Source organism: Capricornis sumatraensis, chromosome 17 (genome assembly GCF_032405125.1).
Source record: "Capricornis sumatraensis isolate serow.1 chromosome 17, serow.2, whole genome shotgun sequence".
Classification (NCBI taxonomy): Eukaryota; Metazoa; Chordata; class Mammalia; order Artiodactyla; family Bovidae; genus Capricornis; species Capricornis sumatraensis.
Window position 1 is genome coordinate 19231148 of NC_091085.1, and position 24033 is coordinate 19255180.

The following is a 24033-nucleotide window of genomic DNA, read 5'->3' on the forward strand; positions in this document are numbered from 1 at the left end:
CTAAAGCTGAAGCTCCAGTACTTTGGCCACCTCATGGAGAAAAGTTGACTCACTGGAAAAGACTCTGATGCTGGGAGGGATTGGGGGCAGGAGGAGAAGGGGACGACAGAGGATGAGATGGCTGGATGGCATCAGTGACTCGATGGATGTGAGTCTGAGTGAACTCCGGGAGTTGGTGATGGACAGGGAGGCCTGGCGTGCTGCGATTCATGGGGTCGCAAAGAGTCGGAGAATGACTGAGCAACTGAACTGAACTGAACTGATACTGTCTTCCATAGTGGCTATATCAATTTACATTCTCACCAACAGTACAAGAGTGTTCCCTTTTCTCCACATCCTCTCCAGCATTTATAAATATTTCAGTTTGTAGATATTTTGACGATGGCCATTCTGACCGGTATAAGGTGGCACCTCACTGTAATTTAGATTTGCATTTATCTAATAATGAGCAATGTTAAGAATCTTTTCGTGTTTGTTGGCCATACAAACAGCTCGTGTAGCTCAATACCAGAAAAGCAAACAACCCAATCAAAAAATGGGCGGAAGACCTGAACAGACATTTCTCCAAAGAAGATGGAGGCATATCCCAACAGAAGCATTGTAGTTACAGAAACACAGGGTAGAAGTGCTTTCTATGATGGAAACTCTTTATGGGCAGGGAGCATAACAGAAATGAAAAAATCACATAAATACATATCCTATCAGAGACTTGGCTTGAAAAACTAAAAATCACTCTGAGTGCATTAGTGAGAATCATCAGTGGTTGTAGGACAAGAAAAACAGGAAAGAAAGAACAAAGATCTGTCAAGACAGTCCTCAGAGATTACTCCAGGGACTTGAAAGAAACCACTTTTTAGAGTTTTATGTAAAAGTTCACTTCAAAATGGCTAAAGTTCTATGTACTTATGGAATCTTTTCCCCCTGTACGCAGTTGGCACTCAATAAATGTCTGTTTAATTAAAAGAGTGTCATTGAGACAAGCCTTCTCAATGGTGTCCTCTCTGGTGGCTCAGCAGTAAAGAATCTGCCCGTAATGTAGGAGAGGCAGGTTCACCCCCTGGGTCTGCAAGATCCCCTGGAGGAGGAGATGGCAACCCACTCGAGTATTCTTGCCTGGAGACTCCCAGGACAGAGCAACCCGGTGGGCTACAGCTCTAGGGTTCTAAGAGTCAGACATGACTGAAGCAACTGGGCACGCAGCACACTGAGACAAGTCAGCAGCTATTCCTGGGAGGCCTCACAGGGTGGCATTGCCTTATGGGATCCCCACAATCAAGGAATAGACCCTTAGCTTTGTGGGTGCAGAAAGTCCACTGTAATCAACACATCCCAGTGTGGTCATGTTCTAGAGGACTGATGTCAACTAATGAGTGTCTTCTCTTCCAATCAGAAATAGTAACACTACGTGGAAAGTAAAATTACGGTTCAGCATTTTCTTGGAAAGCATGGACTCCGACTAGAGAGAATTAGCTGGCTGTTTTCAGTGGCTGGTGTTATCCAGCTCAGATAGTCTGATGCAGCTGCCTTTGCTGTAGTTCACTGTACCTAGCAAACACAATAGAAGGCTCATATCAGCTCCTGAGGCATCCCTGTCCCCAGACAGAGCTATGAACAAACTCAGAGATGCCTAGTTGGGCATTTTAAGGCACTGACCCTGTGAAGGCCCAGTTTTAAAGAGCAAAGTACAGACAGAGGAGAGGAAAGAGGCCCTTACCTACCAACCAACCACCACTTTCCTTCCAGTTGCCCTTCCCTAGGCTCCTAATGCCTCTTTCTTTCCTCTATAAAGTTTATTCAACTACGTATTTTGACATCCACGTGTATAATGGTCGTATTTTCTGGAGACCATATACCCAGACCATTTCATGTAAATGTCATTGTCTCTGGGGATGTCCCTCGTGGTACAGTGGTTAAGACTCTGAGATTGCACTGCAGCAGTACAGGGTCGACCCCTGATCTGGGAACTAAGACCCCACATGGCGTGGCCAAAAATATAAATAAAGCCATTGCCAAAATTAAAAATTTCTGGTGTCTCCAAATTTCCCCATCCTACTGCTTTATAATTTACTGCTTAGAATATGTTGGCCAGTGTCAGTCATTACATATCAATTTGATTTCATTACATTTCATTCTTGAAGATTAAACCTCCCTCCTATTTTTTAAGCTATCGCTACATACTGCCCACAGAACAAGATACAAAGACAACCTGCAAGTTTTAGTTGGCATTAATCTGTTTTTTTTTTAAGTGCATTAATATAAAGGTTCAGAGTAAAGGAGTTGTTAGAGGACAATTTTCAAAAGTTGAAACCACAGCTTTCTTAGAGATGTGTTATGGATATGTGCCAAACATTTATTTATCTGAATAAAGAGGGAGCCAGCAGGCTGGTAAATTTGGCTTTGAGGAAGTGATAGAAATAGGGGCTATGTAGTCCATGAGAAAAGCAGACTAAAATAAGTTTGCTGAGTTACAGATAAAACCAGCTAAGTCCTATGCTATGTGCTGTGCTCTGCTAAGTCACCTCAGTCATGTCCAGCTCTGTGCAACCCTGTGGACTGTAGCCCACCAGGCTCCTCTGTCAATGGGATTCTCCAGGCATGAACACTGGAGTGGTTGCCATGACCTCCTCCAGGGAATCTTCCTGACCCAGGGATCAAACCCGAGTCTCTTACGTTTCCTGCATTGGCAGGAAGATTCTTTACCACTACTGCCACCCAGAAGCCCAGCTAATTCCTATTACAGAGTAATGGTAATTACCTGTTGTAGTCGATTTTCTACAAGATAGAAATTATTTCAATCTCTAGTAAACAAACCTTTGTAAGTTAATGTGTAATCTTACAGTCTGGGCCCTAATCAATAGTAAGTAGAAGTAAATCAAAAGTGGCTTCCCTGGTGGTTCAGACAGTAAAGAATCCACTTGCAATATGGGAGACCTGGGTTCGATCCCTGAGTTGAGAAGATCCCTTGGAAAAGGTAAAGGCAACCCACTCCAGTATTCTGGCCTAGAGAATTCCATGGACAGAGGAGCCTGGCAGGCTACAGCCCATTGGGTTGCAAAGAGTCACACATGACTGAGCGACTTTCACTTATTTAACTTACAAAAGTCAGTCAAAGGTATATCCCTCTACGTAATTAAGTAATCCTTGGATTGATCTGTTAGACAGTGGTCCAGGGTAACAGTGAAAGGACACCCAGTCCTCTTTAAACTTTGTTTCTAAGTTTTGGTCAATTTTTAGGAAGTGAGAGCTATGGACTCTTAAGTTCATCTGGATGAGATGATGTCTAAAAGAAGACTCTCCCCACCCCTCCCCACCAGGAGGAATGGCTAGGAGGACCTGGGGACTTATAGCCTGGACAAGATCTAGTGTGAAGACCCAAATGCTCAGTGCAGCATTCTTAACAATCAGCCCCGAGGAAATAGTTTAAGAGTGCAGAGATTTTATGTACAGCATTCAAAAGCAGCAGCTAAAAGGCCATCACAAGAAAGAAGGGGGTCGACGTGCCCTAAGTTCCTCCAAGGGGATGACAGGGCAGCAGTAGAAGTGGTTTGGGCTTAGACTAAGAAAGACTTCCTCATCGTGAAAGTGTCAGCTGGCGCCCGTGTGCCTTGAGAGCAGGAACAATTGTCTGTCTGCACACTCTCGGGCAAGAGCTTAGCTATCACAGCGTTATATCAGGAGCAAGTAAGGGGCAGAAGGGGATCACATTTCAGGTGAGGACTGGACCAGTCTCATCTAAAATCCCTTACAAAACCTTGAGTCTGTGTTTTTCTGAAAATTGAGTTATTGCCCTTTTATTAAAAAATAAAAAGCACCTCTTCCAAGGCTTAACATTTCATATCCTGGAGACAGAAGCCTTATTAGTTTTAGTAGCTGTGTGATCATGATAGTTGTTGCAATGAAGCCTTTTGATATTTTTTCCTATTTTTAAAAAATGATAATTTACTTCAGTTTTGCCTTTTGTGCAAGTCCTACTCCTGAGAGAAATGCAGGCACAGTTTTGTTGTTTTTGTTGTTATTTGCAGAGGTAGGGGGGTTGGCTTGTATTTTAATGTGGCTCAATCTCAATGTCTCAGGTTTGACAGTTTTTTTTTTTTCTCCTTTCCACTGAAGTCATTGAAATATATTCACCCAGTCATTCACATCAGAGGTGTAAATGGATTTTCTAAAGGTTTTTCAGAGACAAAGTCAGTCGCTTTGTGACTTGACTTCTTCAGGTGTTGCAAAAAGAAAGCTTAGCACGCCACTAAGCACACCATCTCAATTGCAAGGATGCTAAGACTGTTTGACCCTGAATCTGCAAAGAGATGGGCAGCATCTTTTGCTAGAAGTGGCCCATTCGCCACTTCCTTGCTTTATCCATCGGTATAGGATTTACTTGGGAAAGAGAAAAGAGAAGGAATCAGATATATTCGAGAGAAAACAGCATGTTTATTTGATTTTCCAGCTTCTAATGACAGTTGCATTCACAGTTTAAACTTTTTAGTTTACCCTTTTCACCACTGATATTTGCAAAATCCAAACTTCAAAAAAACATATATATCAGCCATGTCACACAAAGGTTTATATCTCAATTTGTTTCGTGTCATTAAAAAGACATACTGAGTTGGAAGCTCCTTTTAAATTTATTCTTAAAATATAAACCCAGGGAAATAGTGTAAGACTGCAAAGGTTTTATTTATACCATTCAGGATCACAGGCTTTGGAGTCAGGCCAATTTGGAGTCAGAGATTCAGTGCCTGACATCGCCTTTTCCTATTTCACTCCATGTCTCTGAGGCTCAGTTTCCTTCCCTAATTGTTGTTCAGTCACTAAATCATGTCTAACTCTTTGAGACCCCATGGGCTGTAGCCTCCAAGGCTCCTCTGTCCATGGGATTTCCCAGGCAAGAATACTGGAGTGGGTTGCCATTTCCTTCTCCAGGAGATCTGCCGGACCCAGAGATCAAACCTGCGTCTTCTGCGTTAGCAAGCGGATTCTTTACCACTGAACCACCAGAGAAGCTTAGTACCTGCTTCATAGGGTTGTTGTGAGGGTTCCATAAGGTAACATACATAAACTGCTTAGTGCTTCATCTGGTACAACTATTCCATAAATATCAGCGATTTTAATTTATAGTGATTGGAACAGTGGGACTTCCCTGGTGGTCCAGTGGTTAAAGTATCTGCGCTTCCACTTCGGAGGGTGCGGCTTTGATCCCTGGTTGGGGAGTGTAAGATCCAGCATGCCAGCACAACGTGGCTAAAAAAAAAAAGAAAAGAATTAGAACAACTTCACCAAACTGTAATTACAGTCTCTTGCCAGAATTAATGGCACCGTGGCTGACTCATTGCCTAATACAACTGAAAAACAAATTTCAGCATTCTGTAACAGCTAATGAACGTGAACAGCCATTCTTGAGAAAATAATGAGGAATTCTGAATGCAGAATTATAAGATTCATCCTATTCACTAGAAAATATCTTAGGAACATATATCTGAAGTCCTTGTAAGAGCTGTTGTGTATTAGTGACCATATACTTGAAATATTCAAGCAGGAAAACCTGCAGATAATACTGCTCTGCCTTCTAGAATGAGGCCATTTCTAAGAATTGGTAATCAATGGAGGCCAAGATCATACCTCAACTAATTACTACATATATGTCACAAGCAGAACCCTGTAGGAAACAGTATTGTTTGTTAATCTGCTGCTCAGAGAACAGTGCTATAGTAGAGTCAGTTCAGGGTTTGGAGCTGGACAATGGGCGCTAGTCCAGTCTTTGCCATTTAATTTGCTGTGTGGCTTGGGGCCAGTTGCTTGGCTATTCTGAACCTCAGTTTCTTCATCCATTGTCATTGTTGTTGATCAGTTGCTAAGTCATGTCCAACTCTGCGACCCCATGGACTACAGCATGCCAGGCTTCCCTGTCCATCACCAACTCCCAGAGCTTCCTCGAACTCCTGTCCATTGGTTTGGTGATGCCATCCAACCATCTCATCCTTTGTCATCCCCTTCTCCTCCTGCCGTTCAATCTTTCCCAGGATCAGGGTCTTTTCCAAGACTGAATTCTTCCCATCGGGTGGCCAAAGTATTGGAGCTTCAGCTTCAGCATCAGTCCTTCCAATGAATATTCAGAGTTGATTTCCTGTCGGATTGACTGGTTTGATCTCCTTGCAGTCCAAGAGACACTCAAGGGTCTTCTCCTCATCCATAAAGTGGGGCTATTATGAACCCAACCCCGTCAATAGAGGAAGGTCAAATTTTAAAATATGCATAAAAGTACTGGAGCAAAATACCATTAATAGTACTGATATTACAAATACTATTACTAGTCCATTATTGCAAAGAAAATGAAAGGGCACCAGGAAGAACCTCGGTCCCCCGCTGTTATATGACACCAGTGTAACTTCTACTCCTCTAAAACAAGACAGATGTCTCCAGGGTGGTGACAATGCTCAGCCTTCTTCTTGGGTCGGGAGTTGGGGGAGTTCTTATCCTATTATAGATATCATACTGTTTCTCAAAAACATCATCAGTGCTATTGAAATTCCATAATAAATATTAACATAAGTTTCTATTTTCTTTTACCTAAATTTAGGTGAACTGATCGATAACAAGGGTAAAACTGGCTCAGTTAATAAGTAAAGTCAAATCCATTCTCCATACACGAAATTATGTACTAACTCATTACACCACCTCCCTCCCTTAAGTTCTTTAATAGTTTGCCAATGTTAAAAGGATCAACTTGAAGCTCCCTCTCCTGGCCCCCAAGACCTTTGATGGTCTCTGAATTCCTCCACTTGATACTTTTCTTCCCTCCCTGCTCAATTTTTAGAGTTTTGCAAAGATCCTTCACTCTTCCTGGAATACCCTAACCCCCTTTCTGTCGAATCAGTTTTCATTAATTCTTCTAATTAATTGGAACCATGCCTGGCATGTATAAGTGGACGTTCAATAAACATTTAAACAAATTGACTTGAAATCAGATGGCTCCCACATAGACTAAAATAACTAGATATTTCTGTTTCTGCGTGGCCTTGCAAAGTTCAGAATTATTCCTAGAGCCTGAATAGATTCCATGTCATTGAAGGACAGTAGCTCTTAAAAATTGTTTTGGCATTTTGTACATACTGCTGCTGCTGCTGCTAAGTTGCTTCAGTCGTGTCCGACTCTGTGTGACCCCATAGATGGCAGCCCACAAGGCTCCCCTATGCCTGGGATTCTCCAGGCAAGAACACTGGAGTGGGTTGCCATTTCCTTCTCCAATATTTTGTACATGGCACTCTTCTAAATGGTGCTGATGAGAAATTGCTTCCTAGACACCGATGGAGCTGAGAAGTCACAATACATGTTTTAATAAATAGATTTTAAAATATAGCACTTAAAATGCAGTATTCCCTATCACCAATCGCAAAAGTTTGCACAATAAAGAAGCATTTATTCTATTATTTAACAATAAAGCAAGTCGGCGTGTGGATATTCACATGTGTATATGCCTAAGAAAGTTATGATAGCAATGTTCATATAAGGTAAGCCATTCCTTTGGGCCACAGTCAAAAGAATTTAGTTACTGTAATGACAAAAGGGCTTCCATATAGTAATACCAAAATGCCTTTTCCCCAAAAGTAATGAAGAGGTCCCAAAACTGGATCCTGGTCACAGTGTTGTCTCTGTCTGTCTCTGTCTCTCTCTCACACTCACACGCACAGACTCACAGAATCTTTGGAATTTTAAAGGTCCAAGTAGAATTCATTAATAGAAGGATGAAATGCTTTTTCTTCTATAAATCATAATAAAGTGTTGAGAGATAAAGGAACAACTAAGTTTGCAAATCATCAGCTGCTGCTCTAAAACTGAGACCTGTCATGTTAACTCCCAACTCAAGCACCTAGTTTTAAAGATTTACCTTTAAGAAACCTAAAAGCTTGTATCCTGCCTCATCAACAACAGCCTCAAACTGTTCCCTGTCATCGAAGAAAACAAATCTTTTGCTCCTTCCTGCCTCGGGGAGACAGAGGGACCGAGGTGGTCCTCGGTGGCTGAATTAGATGAAAGACTTGCCTTCCACCATGGAGACATGGAGTCTAATCAAGTGAAATGAGTTTTGAGATCTCAGCTCGTTTCCTCGGGGAGATCAGTTCACATTACAAAATCATGACATCTCATTCATCACAGCTGACGTGGTCTTTGCTCAGGAGAGGACCCCAACTGGGACTAAACCACCTGTCTCCTCTTGAAAGGGGGCACTTTATCCAAGTTAGAGTTGAAAGCCTTGGAGTGAGAAAGCTTGCCAGCTTTCACCCAAGTGATGCATATGCAACATGGAAGGGAACTTAGGCTTGAAAAAGGGAAGACAAGTTGAAGGAAGATTGGTAGTTGTACTTTAAATGATACGAGATATGAATAACTATACTGGAGACGCTAAGGCCTTGTGGTCAGAAGAGCCAAGAGTGGGGCTCCGTCTTCTTTATCTCCTAGATTTTATTAAACAGAAATGAGAAGGATAAACATTTCTGTGCATCAGGGTTTAAAATGGCAAAGAAAATCTCCTGCTCTCCAGGCTGATAGATGATCATCATTCTCTTTTATTTCTTTCAGGGCATCGTTGTCACACCCCTGCTACTGCTGCTTTTTGTGAGTATTTTGATATTGTTTTTAATGTCTTTCATTAAAAGCCATCTACAACCCTTTAAGAAAGATAGTTAGGAAAAAAACTGAAATTGAAATCTTTTACACCACTTGGCATCGTATTTTGAACTGTTCTTCCGGGTGAGCTGTACAAAGTCAGAATCTCTGTAGTCTCGTGACCACGGACAGCAGCAGGGCCCATTTATCAGGCCTCTGACTCCTGGCTAAATCTTTAATTATTACAAATTAGAACCCTGTGACATGGGTCAAAAACGTGCTGCACTTTATTTTCCCATTAGTAAGAGTAAAGTGATTGCTAATGGTCTAGGTTGATAGAAAGAGCCTTGGTCCAGGGGACCAGACAAAGCTTAGTTCCCAGTGCTGGTACGGATAGGAAATGGCTTCCTCACTCTGGGGAACATTGCCTAAATTTTTTCATCTGTAGAATGGGAAACAGTAATACCTATCCCAGTCTGTTCCCAGGGATGTGCTTTAGGAAAAGAAAAACTAATATAAGCTACTGGTACACCAGTAGCAAAACTTGTTCTGAAAATAAGAAATGCTAATTACCTATCTTATTTCTTTTTTGGCACTAAGCATATGAGAAATTAGATGAGAGATTATAATGAAATTAATGTTATCTCATGCTGAGAAAAGCATATGTAATCATGAATGATACCTAAAATATTTTATGAACTGTGCATTTTTCATACACAACATCTCCCAAATATAAATCACTCCACTCATCACTGAAATAGAGTGGGGATGCGTTTCTAGAAGTGAAATGTAGCTGTTTGACTAGCACTATTTGTCAGTGAATTAAAACTGTGGGGAAAATTTATTTAATTATAGTGTAATTACCCAAGTTGGAATTCAATTAAAGTAATAGAGTGAGGGACTTCATTTCTTACAAGCTGTGTGGGAAGTGGAGAGGAAAAGATGCCTTACTAAACAGTTGGATTTTGCATCTTTCATGAAAGACATTACCTGCCAGTAATAATCCTCAGCTTTACCATGCCATTTGAAATGCCACCTCTATCCTTAGAAGGTAAGGAGTGTCAATAATCAGATCACTTCCCACAGCATAACAGACCTCATTTATTTAGAATCACCAGTTCAGAATTTGCCATGAGTTACGCTGAAACTGAAGTGAATGTTATTTGCGTTCATTGGAAAGAAAAGACTTGGTATATATCTACCTGCTCACTAAATGTGAGAGCTAGGATCATCCCTCAGTGTTATTTCCAGGACCTGGGACAATAATTCCCCAGGAACAGCCGTCAGTGGCCACAGGATGCAGGCCAGCCTGGGGTCCCCGATGGCAGTGAGCCAGAGAAGTAGTGTAGAGCTGGGCGTATACAGAATGTCCAATGGTACGTAGCCTAGGTTTTCTCAGTAGTATGGGTACATAGCCTAGGTTTTCTCCATTGCAGAAGAGTAGCATCTCTTACTCCACAGCCCTTTGAAAAAGATCACAGCCACAGCTAGGGGGCTGAGACCTAGGTAGCACTTTTGAGTATCTCAGAGTCTGGAGTCTTTTGAGACACTGTTTCAACTTGTGATCAAAGAACCAAGTGAGTACCTTTCTCCCTTTCCTACCTATTACTGTGTTATAGCAAGACATGCCCAGCTGGTTAATATTAATGGTGTCACGCTATTGCAAGTTTGCCCCACTCTTAGACCCATAGGCTTGTGAGCTTTAGTTGGTTCAACATTTTTAAATCATCGAGCTACAAGAATAGTGAAAGAAACCCCAAGACCCTCAACTCAAAAGTCTAATGTCTCCCTTTTGAGCTAACTGGGCTCTTCCACTAGGTTCAATGGCACCATCATACGACCTCAATGACTACTTCTACATTACGTGACTTAAAATCACATACATAGTATATAACACTTTTTATCTATTTAGGTTGGTGTGCATTTTTACAAACAATGGGAATTGCTTGAACACTTGGGTGACCAGGCTTCACTTACTGCATAGGGCAAAAATCTGAGTGACTTACGTTTCATTAAAAACATAGTGTTTTTCATCAACAGTTCTACTGTGGTTAACCCAATGCGATGTTGTGTTTCCCTGAAAGAAAGATAGGTTGAAGTTCTAATCCGTGTGTGTGTGTGTTAGGTTGCTAAGTTGTGTCTGACTCTTTGGGTCCCTATGGACTGTAGCTCACCAGGCTCCTCTGTCCGTGGGATTTCCCAGGCAAGAATGCTGGAGTGACTGGCCATGCCTTCCCCCAGGGGATCTTCCTGACCCAGGGATCGAACCCGCATCCTTATGTCTCTTGCATTGGCAGGTGGTTTTTTTACCACTAGCACCACCTGGGAAACCCCTCTAATTTCTAGTGCATCAGAATGTGACCTTATTTGAAATAGGGGTGTTGCAGTTGTAATTAGTTAAGATGGTGTCAAACTGGTATAGAGTGGGTCCTTAATCCATCATGACCAGTGAACCAGTGAAGTTGCTCAGTCGTGTCTGACTCTTTGTGATCTCAGTCTCCTCCATCTCTGGAATTTTCCAGGCAAGAGTACTGGAGTGGGTTGCCATCTCCCTTTCCAGGGGATCTTCCTGACCCAGGGATTGAACCCAGGTCTGCCGCATTGCAGGCAGACACTTTCCTGCCTGCAGCCATCAGGGAATCCAACATGACTGGTGTCCTTAAAGAAGACGAGTCAGAGACCCACAGGGGGAGCGCCGTGTCCTGATGGAGGCAGAGATTAGAGTGATACATCCGCAGGCCAAGGAGCAGGGGTTGCCGGCCAACGTCAGAAGCTGGAAGAGACAAGGAAGAACTCTCTAGGGATTTAAGAGGGCTCACAGTCTTGCTTGATTTCAGACCTACAGTTTCCACAGCTGTGAAGCAATACAGTTCTGCTTTTTGAAGCCACCCAGTTTGTGATATTTTGTTAACGAACGTCAAAGAAACTAATACAGCCCATGAAAACTGAATCGTCTTTTTGTCATATAATATCTTAAAAATGGGAATTTCTGGAGAGTCAGGCACAGTAGCTAGTAGAAGCCATTTTTGCCGATGGAATCTCAGTTGCCTGTATTCTCAGCATCTTCTCAGATTGTTCCTGTTACTGCCTTGCTCCAATTGAATGCTGTCTTCTGATTCATGTTTGTGCTGCTGGCACCTTTCATATTACTGAGCCTTAAAGGGAGATAAGGTATCTCTTGCACCTCGTTACCAATTCCAGATCACTTCTCATGCCTTCTCCATAAAATCCCCTATTACCTTTAAAGGTAATGCCATACACCTATATTACCTGCTGCTGCTGCTTGTAATTGTCAGTGGAATGCTAGGTCATGCTCTAAGTGTCCAGAGAAATGTTTGCACCTTTCCATTGTCCCTTTTTTAACAATACACTTGGATTGACTCTTGGTGTTTTCAATATTCACATGGTTGACCTTTCCAATACCTTGGCCTCGAAATTCTTGACCCCTTCTCCAATTAGATTGCCTTCCATTTAATCTCAGCCAGTCATCTCTGTAGTCAGACCCTTGGCTTAGTACTGCCAATAACAACATCCTTCCATAATCCTATTTTCAAACATCTCCTCCCACTGACATCTCCTATCCTTGTAACTTATTCCACAAGTTACGAATTCTTCAAACTTGCCAGAAGGGCCAGTTTATTTACCTTATCACCTTCACAATACTTCTAGCAAACCCACCCTACCTCACCCTCTTATCCTCACATTCCATCTGACCAAGCTTGGATCTCATGTTTCCTCACTGTAATTACTTTGTTACATCCACCATCAACAAACTTGCTCATCTCTTATTGCTTCCTGTTTGCCTGGCAAGTGCCAAGTCTGCTTAAATCCAACTCTACACCTTTTTTTGTATTTATACCTGAACACACTGGAGCACCCACTCTCATGCTGACTGGTCTCATTGGAAATTCATGACAACTGATTGTAAACGAGCCTGGCGGTCCTACTCGCTTCCCCTAATCAACAGACATGCCCACTCTCTAGAGAATCATTTCACCCCTTCTCAAATCTCCATTGCCTCTTTTTTCTTTTTTCATCTCAACTGATGCAAAAAGGAGATTAACTGATGAAGAAGTCAAAAGCAATCAGATAAGTTTATAAGGTCCCATCTATTTGTGCCTGTATTCTTCACCTTCTCTCCCCTTTCTGCAGATGCATGATCTTGGCTCTCATCTAAGGCCGGTCCCTCCAGTTGTGCCATCCCTTTTCCTACCTGACAACAGGAGCTGCACAGATTTCCCTCCTTCTCCGGTGTCATTAAGGTTTCTATCTCCACTGGATCATTTCTATGCGCATGCAAGCATTCTGTAAGACTGCACATCTCAAAAAGTAAATTTCACCTTCTATGTGTACTCCACTTCTATGCCCTCTTTTATAACCCAGTTCCTCCAAAAAGCTACTTAAACTTATTCATCACTCATTCAGTAGTATGTATTGAGTTCTTCCAATATACCAGACACTTTCCTAGGTGCCAAGGATACAGCAATGAGCAAAACAGATATATCTTTGCTCTAATAGAGGATACATACTGGGTTTCCCAGGTGGTGCTAGTGGTAAAGAACCCTCCTCCCAGTACTGGAAACCTAAGAGACACAGGGATGATCCTTGAGTCATCCAGATTCCCTGGAGCAGGAAATAGCAACCCACTCCAGTATTCTTGCCTGGAGAATCCCACGAACAGAGAAGCCTGGGGGGCTATGGTCCTTGGGGTCGCACAGAGTCAGACATGACTGAGTACTTCTTACTACTAGGGTATATACTAGTGGAAAGAAAGAGCCAACAAATAAGTAAAAACATATTGTATAAGGTGGGTGCTAAAGAAAAAATAAAGTAAGGAAGGGAAGTGGTTCTGTGTTTGCTATTTTAAACCAGCTGGTCATGGTTAGACCCACTGAGCAAAGACCTACAGGAGATAACAGAGTGAGTTTTCTGGTGGTAGAATGTTCCAGGTGGAAGGAACAGCAAGTGCAGAGGTCCTGAGAGTGTGCCTGGTGTCTAGGGAACAGTAGGGAGGCCACTGTGCCTGGAATGGAGTGAGCAAGGGGCTAAGGACATGGAGATGAGGTCAGAGATGTGGTAGAGGCCAAATGAGAGAGGACCTTAAAATCCCTCATAAGGCCTTTGAATTGTTATTCAAGAGAGGCCAGAGACCATGGAAAGAGTTTTGATCAAGGGAATGGCATGTTTTGACATTCTCTTTAAAATGGTGATTCTGGATGCTGGGTTGAGTAGCTCGTTAAGGGGATCATGGTGGAGACAGGAAGACCAGTTAGAAAGCTAGTACAAGAGAGGCTGTTAACCTGGGCCAGCGCAGTTGAATAAATCTGGTAGGAAGTAGTTTTTTATTTTCTGGAAAGAACTGAGAGGTTGAATAAAAATCGTAAGGGAAAGATACGAATCAAGGGTAATTACACCCCTGTGCAACTGGAACTATGGAATTGCCATGGATTAAGATGGGGAAGACTATAGGGTTGAACAAATTCAGCCTTGGACATGTCTGGATTGAGCTGCCTTTCAGACATCTAAGGAGGGAAGTCAAGTAAGCAGTTGACTATATGTCTGGAATTCAGGAGGAAGGCCTAGACAAGAGATACACATGTGGGAAAGGTCAGCATAGAAATGGATTTTGAGTTAGATTGGATGAGATCACTGAAAAAAAGACTAGAGAAAGAGAAAGTATCAGCAGGCTGCATTTGGGGCATTCTAATGTTAGGAGGTCTGCAGAGAAGACCAAGGATATCCAGTTTGCTTCGGAAGAACACCGAAAGATGCTAGGGTCCTAAGTCCAGCAGTGAATGTGCTTCAGAAGGGAGAAAGGGCCAACTACTTCGAATGCTAGTAATACTTCAGATAAAATAAAGTACAACTGGTGATTGATTTTTAATAAGATGGAGGCCACTGGCAACCTTAATAAGACCTATTTCAGCAGAGTTGTAGAGGTGAAAGCCTGACTGACATAGGTTCAAGAATGGATGAAGAAAAAAGAGTTACAGACAGAATTCATTTTGCTCTAAAGTGTGCAGAATAATCTCAAAAATATACAAGCAACTTATGCAGCTCAATTCCAGAAAAATAAACGACCCAATCAAAAAATGGGCCAAAGAACTAAATAGACATTTCTCCAAAGAAGACACACGGATGGCTAACAAACACATGAAAAGATGCTCAACATCACTCATTATCAGAGAAATGCAAATCAAAACCACAATGAGGTACCACTTCACACCAGTCAGAATGGCTGCGATCCAAAAATCTGCAAGCAATAAATGCTGGAGAGGGTGTGGAGAAAAGGGAACCCTCCTACACTGTTGGTGGGAATGCAAACTAGTACAGCCACTATGGAGAACAGTGTGGAGATTCCTTAAAAAATTGCAAATAGAACTACCTTATGACCCAGCAATCCCACTGCTGGGCATACACACCGAGGAAACCAGAATTGAAAGAGACACATGTACCCCAGTGTTCATTGCAGCACTGTTTATAATAGCCAGGACATGGAAACAACCTAGATGTCCATCAGCAGATGAATGGATAAGAAAGCTGTGGTACATGTACACAATGGAGTATTACTCAGCCGTTAAAAAGAATTCATTTGAATCAGTTCTGATGAGATGAATGAAACTGGAGCCGATTATACAGAGTGAAGTAAGCCAGAAAGAAAAACACCAATACAGTATACTAACACATATATATGGAATTTAGAAAGATGGCAATGACGACCCTGTATGCAAGACAGGAAAAAAGACACAGCTGTGTATAACGGACTTTTGGACTCAGAGGGAGAGGGAGAGGGTGGGATGATTTGGGAGAATGGCATTCTATCATGTATACTATCATGTAAGAATTGAATCGCCAGTCTATGTCTGACGCAGGATACAGCATGCTTGGGGCTGGTGCATGGGGATGACCCACAGAGATGTTATGGGGAGGGAGGTGGGAGGGGGGTTCATGTTTGGGAACACATGTAAGAATTAAAGATTTTAAATAAAAAAAAAATAAAGTGTGCAGAAAATAGGACAGCAACAAAGTTAGTGAAAGATCCAGAGAGGATTCTTTTTTAAGTTGGGAAAATTATTAGCATATGTGTGTTGAGAGGTTCATTTATATTGATAGATTAATCCAGTTAAAGAAGGAAAAATTGACACAGAAGAAAAGAGGGGATAATTCATGGATCCCTGTCCACGCGTAGAAGGGGCATGAGTTCGAGTGTGTAGAGGGTGTATGGTCTCCTAAGCACAGGTAGTTCATCAGAGTAATGAAAGGGAAACCAGGAGATATGAGCAGAGATGTAGGTAAATTGGTGGATGCAAGTGTAAGAGCTTACTAAGTTCTCCTCTGGCTCTATTTTCTCAGTGGAGTGGCAAATAAGGTTGGGGGTAGGAGGCAAGAAAAGGCAAGGAGGGGGTGGAGATTTGATGACAAAGGAGAGGACATGAAGTAGTCATGCGGGAGAGTGAATGGGATGCACAGGCGCAGTGGGATGGTCCAGCAGCCCCGGGACCATGCCCAAGGTCTCTACACGTGGCATCGGCTCCGCCTCAATCTCCCCACTTCCCCACTCCCAGATATCCGCCCCCAAGGCTCCCTCCCTCACTTTCATCTGGCCAAGTGTCGTTTTAGAAGAGAGGTCTTTCCTCACTACTTCCTGTAAAAGAATATATCATATTATTACATCCCTCACTCCCTCCTCACCTACCATGCTTCAGTGTTGCTCTTAGCACTACTATCCTGTAACATCTTAATCACCAGTTAATGTGTTTATTATCTCTCTTCTCTAATGAGAGCAAAGCATCACAAGATAGTAGAGGCTTGATGTTTTGGTCACTGCTGTGACCCAGTGTTCAAAATCATGCCTGTCTGTAGAAGTCACTCACAAGCTTTTTTTTTTTAATGTGTGTTTTTGGCCAAGATGTGCAGCGTGTGGATTCTTAGCACCTTGAGCAAGGATCTAAACCTCACCCCTTGCATTGGAAGTGCAGTCTTATCCACTGGACCACCAGGGAAGTCCCCACAAGCATTTTCGAGTGGATGCTTGGTAAAGGACAATTGAGTCCTCTGTGCTCAGAGTACTTCTGATGCCAAAGGTACAGGTTTTCCACAACCACCAATCTTCCAGGTCTCTTAGAACACCAACTGGGTATTCTACAGTGTAATTCATTTTGACACTGACTACACAGATTTAATGCATATCCCTCACAAGTGAAGGGTGCAAGTCCCACAAGCCTGCCTCTCACTTCAGGTGCCAATCTGAAACAGTGGTTCCCAGGTTACTCAGACTTTGGCCCAACTTAGCTACAAGTCAGGGGGTCCCACAACCCCATCCTCACGTTCAGTAATTTGCTCCCACTGTTCACAGAGCCCAGAGAAGCACTGTATTTACTATCACGGGTTATTTGTAAAGGAAACAAATCAATAGCCTGATGAACAGGCACATAGAGCAGGGTCCAGAAGGGTCCCAAGTGCAGAATCTTTTGTGCCACGGAGTTTGGGCTGAGTCATCCACTCCCTGCATATGGGTGCATTCCCCAACCTGGGAGTCCTCTGAACCCTTCTGTGCCAGGTGCTGAGGACAAAATCCAAATAATGTAACAAAACTTGCTCTTATCACCCCATCACTCAGGAAATTATGAGGGTTTCAGAACTTCTGTGCTCGGGGACAAAAAGCAAATATACTTTGCTTACCGTATCACTACATCACAGTTGTGCAGGTTGATGGGTGCCTGTATTCAAAGAATCAGGCTAGGGTGACTTTTAAGGCAACTATTTCCTGGTTACATGCCCTACCTTCAGGGCCACGTTTCATACTGTAAAGCCATTTTGAAGGGACTAATTTCACTTCCCTCGCTGTCTGTTGTGGGGAGGCAGCGTAGTATGGGGAGAAGGCATCTTATTTTGGTTCAGTTCACAGTCAGCATCTGTTGTGAACAGTGACTTTTCCATAACTCTTGTCAGCCTCAGTTTTCACCTCTGTAAAGGAAGAATTTTGATAAGATGAAATGAGTCTGTTTATGGGAAAGCATGTTGTAAACTGTAAAGAATCATCAGATGCTAGTTATTTTATTATTATTATTATTATTATTATTTTGGCTGTGCTGGGTCTCTTGCTGCTCATGTGGGCTTTCTCTGGTTGCAGCCAGTGGGTGCTACTCTCTGGCTGTGGTGCTCAGGATTCTCACTGCAGCGGCTTCTCTTGTTGCTGGGCCCAGGCTGGAGGGTGCTCAGGCTTCAGGAGCTATGGCACATGGGCTTAGCTGCTCCTCAGCATGTGGGATCTTCCCAGACCAGGGATCGAACCTGTGTTCCCTGCATCGGCAGGCAGATTCTTAACCACGGAACCACCAGGAAAGTCCAATGCTAGTTATTTAAATTTGACACTTTATAAAAGAAAATAGAAAATAATGCCAAGAAGGATGTTCAGTTCAGTTCAGTCACTCAGTCGTGTCTAACTCTTTGCGACCCCATGAATCATAGCACGCCAGGCCTCCCTGTCCATCACCAACTCCCAGAGTTCACTCAGACTCACGTCCATCGAGTTGGTGATGCCATCCAGCCATCTCATCCTCTGTCGTCCCCTTCTCCTCCTGCCCCCAATCCCTCCCAGCATCAGAGTGTTTTCCAATGAGTCAACTCTTTGCATGAGGTGGCCAAAGTACTGGAGTTTCAGCTTCAGCATCATTCCTTCCAAAGAAATCCCAGGGCTGATCTCCCTCAGAATGCAGTGGTTGGATCTCCTTGCTGTCCAAGGGACTCTCAAGAGTCTTCTCCAACACCACAGTTCAAAAGCATCAATTCTTCGGCACTCAGCTTTCTTCACATTCTAACTCTCACATCCATACATGACCACAGGAAAAACCATAGCCTTGACTAGATGGACCTTTGTTGGCAAAGTAATGTCTCTGCTTTTCAATATGCTATCTAGGTTGGTCATAACTTTCCTTCCAAGGAGTTAGCGTCTCTTAATTGGTTTCTGCAAAAGCATGTATCTGATGAAATGCCCCAGTGGTCCGCTTAGTCCAGACCTTAGTGATGGGCTGTGTCTTAAAACTTAAAATTTTAAGATTCTTTAACTATCTGTAGCCTATAATCTTATAAACTTGTGTGTAAATGAATCCAGTATTTACCGTGGCTGGCAGTGAGCACAGTGAAACTTCCCGAAATAGCACTGTTCACTCCTAAGATGCAAAGTTTTGTTTTTTTTTTTCATATATCACCTCAGTTTTCTTGATGACACACCTCTGATGTTGGCAGAGGCAGAAATTGTTGTCTTTATTTTGTCAGTGGATGTATATCAAACCGTGGATTTCAAATCTGTAAGGATAAACGAAGGCTTTGTCGGTTTCCCAGGTGGCTCAGTGATGAAGAATCCACCTGCCGATGCAGGAGACACAGGGTCGACCCCTGGGTGGGGAAGATGCCCTACAGAAGGAAACTTCAGTACTCTTGCCTGGAAAATTCCACGGACAGAGGAGCCTGGCAGGCTACAGTCCATGGGGTCACAAAGAGTCAGACACCTGAGAAGCCCAGCACACAAACTAGCTTAAAACTACACTTTCAGAAGCTCATTGCTTGCAGTTCTGTGTGAATGGTCCTTCTGAAACAGTATTTCACGTGGTCGGCAGCCACTAGATTTTGTTCTCCTGGGCCAGCAACCATGACTATTTTATCCATTAACTTATCTCTGATGCCGAATAGTCAATATTGGTTGAAAGGAGGGAAATAGAAAGATAGGTGAGTAGTGATTCAGTTCAGTTCAGTTCAGTTGCTCAGTTGTGTCAGACTCTTTGCAACCCCATGGACTGCAGCACACCAGGGAGGAATGACTGGAGTGATTCAAATGATAAACAAGTGGTTCAAAGGTTAGCATCTCAGCCTGCTTCATGAAACTTTACTTTGTATTTGCTATGAAAAATAATGTACAATTTTTTAAATAATGTTCGACAAAACATCCATTCTTTTATTCAGTGTTTGAATGCCTACTGTGCACGGTGAATGTTGCACACACCAACCTGGCATTGATCCTTCCCTCCAAGAATTTATGATTTAATAAAGAAAATAGAATGGATTCACAGATAATTAAAATCCAAAGTAAAAATTATATCACAAGTATAATACTTCAAGGGAGATTACTAAGAAAGAAAACATGTTATTCAATAAAAGTGTTCTTTTTACAATGAATTTATTACTGAGCAACAGGTTTAATTTTTTAAGTTTGTTTTATTGAAGTATAGTTGATTTACAATGTTGTATTAATATCTACTGTGCAGCCAAGTGATTCAGTTATATATACATTATTTTTCATTTTTTCCGTGATGATTTATCACAGGACAGTGAATGTAGCTCCCTGCGCTAAACAGTAGGACCTTGTTGTTTATCCATCCTGTATATAGTAGCTTCCATCTGCTAATCCCAAACTCCCAGTCCGTCTCTCCCCCACCTCTCCACCTCCTTGGCAACCACACGTTTGTTCTCTGTGTCTGTGAATCTGTTTCTGTTTTGTAGGTAAGTTCATTTGTGCCATATTTTAAATTCCACATAGAAATGATATCAGATGGCACTTGCATTTCTCTTTTTGACTTACTTCACTTATGATAATCTGTAGTTCTATCCATTTTGTTGCAGATGGCATTATTTCATTCTTTTTATGGCTGAGTAATATTCCATCGTGTATATATATATATATATATATACACACACCACATCTTTATCCATTCATTTGTCAGTGAACATATAGATTGATTCTATGTGATGACTATTGTAAATAGTGCTGCTATGAACATATGGGTGCTTGTATCTTTTTGAATTAATATTTTGTCTGGCTATATACCCAGGAGTGGAATTGCTGGGTCATGTGGTAGCTCTATTTTTAGTTTTTTGAGGAAACTCCATCATATCGTTTTCCATAGTGGCTGCATCAATTGACATTCCTACCAACAGTGTAGGAGGGTTCCCTTTTTAAAAGAAAACTTCTGATTTGAGGAGAGAGAGGGGTAGATGGAAACTTCTAATATTTCTCAAGGGATGTCCTACTTCAGGGTCTTTTCATGTGCATGGTTCTGATTCTCAAGTATGCCTAACATCACTTGAAACTTGCAAATTTTTCCCTTCTTTTGATGTGGTTTTTCACTAACACTATGTTTACCAGCCATGATTACAGTTTTTTTCAACAGCAAATAACAGAGAAGAACAGAGAAGAGAGATTTGAAAGCTTGAAACACAGTGTTGTGGGTGATGAAGATGACGAGGCCCTGGTGCTGAGTCAAAGGCTTAGGCTGTGGGGTCAGGACCAGCCAGCAGGCAGCATGAAGCTCCTACCTCTGTGGACTCCTGTTCCCCTGAGTCTCCTTAGCAGCGCCCTCACACCTTCTTCCCAGCCTCATCTCGGTGACTGAGGAATGAAAGGAAGCAATGTCCCAACTTCTGTCTTCCTGCCTGTAAAGTTAAAACAAAGAAGGTCAGAAATAACTGTGTTCATACTATAGAAGAGATCAGTCTAATTTGACGCAATTGCAATATAAGGAGACCAGATATGGGATGGTGTTGCCATATCTCAAGCCCCATGATTTTGTAGACCGTCAGTTTATTTAAATAAGTTCATGCTTGTCAGGGAAAGGTCAGTAGCACTCTGAATTTGTGCCATTAGAATCGCAGATCAAGACCTCGTTCCCCAAAGGTGATCTGACCATCAAGAGCTCTAGAAACATGTAGAGTGGAAACTGCTGGAAGTCACATCCTCAGAGTTAGAGATCAGACTGTATTCCCATGTGGGGGTGGTCACATCAATACCTTGTGTGTATGTGTGTGTGTGTTAGTTGCTCAGTTGTGTCTGACACGTTGTGACCCTATGGACTGTAGCCCTCTAGGCGCCTTTGTCCGTGGAATTCTCCAAGGCAACAATGCTGGGTTGGGTTGCCATTCCCTCCTCCAGAGGATTTTCCTGATCCAGGGATTGAACCTGGGTCTCCTGCTTTGCAGGCATATTCTTTACCATCTGAGCCACCAGGTCAATACCTGAGGATATTTAATAAGCATTTACCCACATGTTTACCCATTCATTAGCATGTAAGCGCCCCTTGAGTAAGTGGGAGCGCCATCAGCTCTGTGATTGTATCAATTGATTTTCTATGACTTGACTTATGACTTGATTCTTAGAAATCTGGCCCCTCATCAAGCGGATATTTCAATGCCCTTGTGATAACTGGACATATATACACACATGTGCACACACACCAACATGTGTGCGTGACCCCACGGTGCACACCACTCCCTATTTCTAGGCTGACTGTGTGTCCCATTAGTCTGACTGTCTCTTCTGTCACTTTCTTCTCCCAGCAGTTTTTAAAACCAATAGGCCTAAATTCTCACGACACTGTATAGGAAACCTTATTTTCCCAAAGATGAGGGGGAGGTGGTGGAGAGAGAGGTAGAAAAATCTTTATTGAGTAGCTGTTGTGTTGTGTGTTAGTTGCTATATGGTACTTTGTGGGGCTTCCTGGGTAGCTCAGCTGGTGAAGAGTCCACGTGCAATGCAGGAGACCCCGGTTCGATTCCTGGGTCGGGAAGATCCCCTGGAGGAGAGCATGGCAACCGACTCCAGTATTCTTGCCTGGAGAATCCCCTTGGACAAAGGAGCCTGGCTAGCTACAGTCCGTGGGGTCACAAAGAGTCAGACTGAGCAACTAAGCACAGAACAGCACATAGTACTTTCTACATAATTACATATGAGTAGCATGAGTACCTTTAGAAGCAGGTATTATCCTCACTCAGAAGAGGTTTTGTGCTTCTTGAGATCGCACGACTGGTTAAGAACACAAGGCGCTTTCAGACAGCATTCCTTCCAGGTTGTGCTTACAAAACACGCCTCCTCGGAGACGGGTGGTTTTACTTATCTGATTTTTTAAAGATTTTTTTGATGTGGGCCATTTTTAAAGTCTTTATCGAATTTGTTATACTGTTCCTTCTGTTTTATGTCTTGGTTTTTCGGCCTCAAGTCACGTGGGATCTTATCTCCATGAAGAGGGATTAAACCCACAGCCCCTGCACTGGAAGGCAAAATCTTAACCACTGGACCACCAAGAAAGTCTCAGACAGGTGGTTTTAAGACATATTATTAGCACTCAGTTACTACTTCCTGGACATGTATATTCTAAGTAACATAGGAAGGATAAACAGAGTAAGGTATAATTATTGTCTCGAAAAAAGCTTAAACCTTATGTGAGTAAATAAGAATAAAGATTATGGAGAAATTGACAGGAAAAATAAACTAGCGTTCTGTGATTCAGACTGCATTTCATAGGAGTTCACAGAGGAGCACCGTTAGCGTGGGCAAGAGACATCAGTGGCAGCTTTTGAGCCCACAGTCATCATTAGTTTCTCTAGTAATTGGCGCCTGTGATAGAAAATTCCCCAACTTTTGATGCCATCAGTGTAAACAAAAACAACAAATCCAGTCATTAGTGTCACATACAGAACTGTTATTTTTTGTTGTATATGCCCAACGATGGGGGCAAGTCCGAGGGGTCCCTTGTGTGTGATGTAGAAAATAGGTGTGTGTGTTTGGGTGTTAGTCGCTTAGTTGTGTCTGACCTTGCAACGCTATGGACTATAGCCTGCCAGGCTCTGCTGTCCATGGAATTCTCCAGGCAAGAGTACTGGAGTGGGTTACCATTCCCTTCTCCAGAGGATCTTCGTGACACAGGAATTGAACCTGGGTCTCCTGCCTTGCAGCAGATTCTTTACCACCAGTCTGAACCACCAGGGAAGCCTGGAGAAAATGATAAAGAAGCATAAAGCACTTGAAGAAATATTATTCTCTGATAAACCCAGTAGCTCCATACTTATCCTAATTTGTTCTTGAAGCAAGTAAGATGGATCCCCTCCCACTGAGCTTGAGAGCCCCTTACCTTCTGACTGTGGGTGTAAACCACAAAGATGTTTTCACACAGGGAGAATCTTATGAAGCAAAAGATGCTCACCCCAGGGCTCCCCCAGACCTCGTTGAGATAATGGGGAAGGGAGAGCACCTCAGAAGTCATTTTCCAATGCTCTTGAATGGCGGCCCCCAACCTCTTTGGCACTAGGGACAAGTTTCATGGAAGACAATTTTTCCATGGACCAGGGACAAGGGGGATGGTTTGGGGATGATTCAAGCACATTATGGTTACTGTGCAGTTTATTTCTATTATTATTATATCAGCTTCACCTCAGATTATCAGACATTATATCCTGGAGTTTGTGGACCCTTGCTCAAGAAGCAACTTGGGCTCAAGAAGCCCACCGTGTCCTGGAAGCGCATCTCCCCCCAGCTTTCCTCTGTAAGCAATGGAAAGTTGATTCACAGTCCACTGGGGGGCACATTTCACTACAGTTTCTGTGTGGTTTGAACAACCAGTTCAGTTCATTCGCTCAGTTGTGTCCAACTCTTTTTGACCCCCA

At 42.7% G+C, this 24033-nt stretch overlaps 1 protein-coding gene across 2 annotated transcripts in view; it reads left to right on the forward strand.

Annotated features, from left to right (window-relative positions):
* SLC10A7 (solute carrier family 10 member 7) overlaps nucleotides 1–24033 on the forward strand; it is a 302665-nt gene that overhangs the window by 213936 nt on the left and 64696 nt on the right. For both annotated transcript variants that reach the window (XM_068989770.1, XM_068989771.1), the window contains one exon: nucleotides 8575–8610. In XM_068989770.1, coding sequence (XP_068845871.1) covers nucleotides 8575–8610 — 36 coding nt within the window. The remainder of the gene's footprint in view (nucleotides 1–8574; nucleotides 8611–24033) is intronic.